Here is a 3,684-nt window from a genome sequence, read left to right as displayed (position 1 = left end):
GGGTCCTGACAGCTTCACAATTTGCACTACATGTTTTTTTTGGCGCGTATTTTTTGGGCATATGTTAAATCAATGTTGGGTCCGGCATGTTAAAAGTGCTACAGTGACGTGCTAAAACTATTTTAGCGCGTGAAACCTTTATGCGCGTGTTGGAGATGCTCTTAGTTATGGATGGTTGTTGACGTTGGCGTGTCATCAATAATTAGCCTCGACAAGTTGGACTAGCATGCGGTTCTACATCTTAGATCGGAAGAAAAAGATGAACGTGATAACTTGGCTCCCTCCGTTCGGTTCGGATAGATAGCGTCGGGCCGTCGGTGGTGATTGTGATTGTGTGGTGCTCAGCTGAATGAAGAAACCCAGCCTACCACCCCCACGTGAGGACTGAGGAGAAGAAATGGCCTCTGCCGCCGCTGCTGCTGCTAGTGCTACCACCAGCAGCAAGAAGACGATGCTGCGCGTCCTCATCTTCCCCTTCTTCGCCACCAGCCACATCGAGCCCTTCACTGACCTCGCCGTCCGCCTCGTCGCCGCTGGACCTGCAGTGGAGGCCACCGTCGCCGTCACGCCGGCCAACGTCCCGGTCGTCCAGTCCTTGCTCCGGAGACGTGGGCAGCCCGAGCATGTCAAGATAGCCACCTACCCGTTCCCGGCCGTGGACGGACTCCCGGAGGGCGTGGAGAACCTCAGCAGGGCCACGGAGGCCGACGCGTGGCGCATCGACGCCGCTGCCCTGAGCGAGCATCTGACGCGCCCGGCGCAGGAGGCTCTCGCCAGGGCGCAGTCTCCGGACGCGGTCGTCACCGACGTGCACTTCGCCTGGAACGTCCGCGTCGCCGGCGAGCTCGGCGTGCCGTGCGTCGCCTTCAGCGCCATCGGCGCCTTCCCGACGCTCGCCCTGCACCACCTCGAGCGGGAGGACGTCGACAATGGTGATGTGGACGTCGCCACGGTCCCCCAGTTTCCGGGCCCTAGTATCCGGGTACCCAGGGCCGAGCTGCCGGAGTTCCTGAGGGGCCGTGGTCGGTACTCCATGATCAGCAAGATTGTTCCGGTGGAGGACTGCTTCTGCCAGGCCATGAACACCTCGTTAGAGCTGGAGCGGCAGTACTGCGAGATGTACATGCTCCGTGGCTACGCGAAGCGCGCCTACTTCGTGGGCCCTCTCTTCTCGTCGTCCTCACCATCCCATTCCCCGGCCGGCGGCGTGGACGACCAACAGCCACCGTGCATCGGCTGGCTGGACTCGAAGCCGGGCCGTTCGGTGGTGTACCTGTGCTTCGGCAGCCTGACCCACGTCTCCGACGCTCAGCTGCGCCAGCTCGCTCTCGGGCTGGAGGCCGCCGGGAAGCCGTTCCTGTGGGTGGTGAGGGACGCCGGGAACTGGACACCGCCGGAGGGGTGGTCCGAGCGTGTGGGAGACCGAGGGCTCCTCGTCACGGCGTGGGCCCCGCAGACGGCGATACTGGGGCACCCGGCGGTTGGCGCGTTCGTGACGCACTGTGGGTGGAACTCCGTCCTGGAGACGGTGATGGCGGGGGTGCCAGTGCTGACGTGGCCCATGGTGTTCGAGCAGTTCATCACCGAGAGGTTGGTGACGGAGGTGCTGGGCATTGGGGAGCGCTTGTGGCCGTGCGGCGCCGGCCTGCGGAGCACCAGGCATGAGGAGCACGAGGTGGTCCCCGCCGGAGACGTGGCACGTGCCGTGACGGCGTTCATGCTCCCTGGAGGGGCAGGGGACGCGGCGAGGAGCAGGGTGATGGACCTCGCCGCCAAGTGTCGTGCCGCCGTTGCGGAAGGGGGCTCCTCCCACCGTGATCTGCGTCGTCTCGTCGATGATCTCATGGAAGCAAGAGCCAAGAAGAACTGCCTTGCTTAATTAATTAGCCGGCTGTGTGCATTAATCGATGTAGATGTCGGGAGTTATCCTTGTTAAAAAATGGCCTCTTGGCCATATTCATGTGTTAAATACTCTTATGTTTTGATGAGTCCTTTTGTTTGTGGTGTATGGGTGGTACGCGCGTGCATATGTTTTTTTGAAAAGAAGGATGACCTTCAACCTCTGCATCTAGACGTGTACATGTATTTTTTCCGAAAAAGAGGATGACCGATGACCCTCGACCTCTGCATCGCGCGTGCACATGTGACAACCAGCTGTCCCGCATGCTCTAAACTTAAACTATTTATATATGGATATCTATGATATTAAGTAAACTCAGAAAATAATGCTTTAAGCTCCGAGTTATCTCTAATGCGAGAATGTAATAGGAGAATAGAGCCAAAGAAAACCTACTTGACTGGTAGCTTCTAGTACATGTTATCTTGCTTGCTAAAGCATCGGCGGTCATTGTGCCCCCCAACAATGTTCATCGGTCCTTGGACAATACTAGAGACCACAGACGGACAAAAATCTCCTCTGATGGGTATGTTGCTCGTCGACGATTAAAATTTAGGTGGAGAGTCAACTAAATCTTTTGTGAGTCCTTCGTTTGTCTCGTGTCTCTATGTGTCAGCTCTAAGTTAACTCTGATGTGGGAACATGATAGGGGAATCGAGCCAAAGTACTTTATTGGTAGCTTCTAGTACAGGTTGTTTTGCTTGTTAAAGTGTTGGCGGTCATTGTGCCCCAGTAATGTTCATCGAATCGCTTGGACACTACTCCCTTCGTTTCCAAATAATTGTCTTTCTAGCCATCTCAAATGGACTACAACATACGAATGTATGTAGACATGTTTTAGAGTGTAGATTCATTCATTTTGCTCCGTATGTAGTCACTTATTGAAATTTCTAGAAAGACAATTATTTAGGAACGGAGGGAGTACTTCAGATTACCTAAATACCGGGGTGCGTAAAACTCCTCCACTAATGAGCATGTGACCCCTATCGGTGACTAAAAGTTAGTGAAAAGTCTACATCGCACCACCGATGGGCTTTGCACATTAATGTCGGGTCAACTAGTCAGTGGCGTGTTTATCACTTTGGTGTTGATACATTGATCTAATGTTGTTGCACATCACATGAAAACTATCTTGGAAGTGGCAAAATGACATGTCAAAAAACTTCTAGCCACACCTTTTCGCATATATAAAAATGAAGATATCTGTCAGAAAGGTTCTTGATCATCAAGATCTTTTTGATCTATTCTACCTGCCATTATCCGAAGAAGCTTTCCTTCAATTTGGCGATATGGGCCATAACTTTGTTCATCTTTCGACAATGCTAAGAGGAAGACAATTGGCAGCCCACTAGCCAATCTTCTGGGGGTTTTTTGTCTCTAAATCTTACAAGTTATTGCTTGGACACCAACCCCTTCACATGCTATCAACTGGATATGGGCCTCTTGTTGTCAAATGAAGCACACGTATTTTTGGGCTATTGTTTCACGACCGACTGACACCAGAGAGTTACTTCAGAGGAAAATTTTCTTCATTCTTGATTATTCATGTGTCATGTGTGGTCACGATAGTTTGCTCAAATTTGTTCGAAATACATCTGTCCCAATTGGAGAACATGCAGGGGTATATTAATCATCTCAAGTTGCAACTTCAGGTGCCATTTTTTTATGGAAATCATCATCATAGTCTGTTGCTCAATTTGGCTAGTAAGGAATGATTTCATCTTCAAAATATTCAGCCAAGCTTATATAGATGCAGGGCCAAATTTAAAGATGAGCTCAAATGGACC

The 3,684-nt window shown here is 52.0% G+C and overlaps 1 protein-coding gene across 1 annotated transcript; it reads left to right on the top strand.

The window, feature by feature from the left end:
• The first annotated feature begins 264 nt into the window (after positions 1-264).
• LOC123106130 (UDP-glycosyltransferase 73C4) lies at positions 265-1,988 on the top strand. Its single transcript, XM_044528347.1, has one exon. It carries the CDS (start codon positions 398-400, stop codon positions 1,877-1,879), a length of 1,482 nt encoding a protein of 493 aa, XP_044384282.1. The 5' UTR covers positions 265-397; the 3' UTR covers positions 1,880-1,988.
• Positions 1,989-3,684: the final 1,696 nt, after the last annotated feature.

Source organism: Triticum aestivum, chromosome 5A, assembly GCF_018294505.1.
Source record: "Triticum aestivum cultivar Chinese Spring chromosome 5A, IWGSC CS RefSeq v2.1, whole genome shotgun sequence".
In the NCBI taxonomy this organism is placed as follows: Eukaryota; Viridiplantae; Streptophyta; class Magnoliopsida; order Poales; family Poaceae; genus Triticum; species Triticum aestivum.
This window is presented reverse-complemented; position numbering and strand designations above follow the sequence as displayed.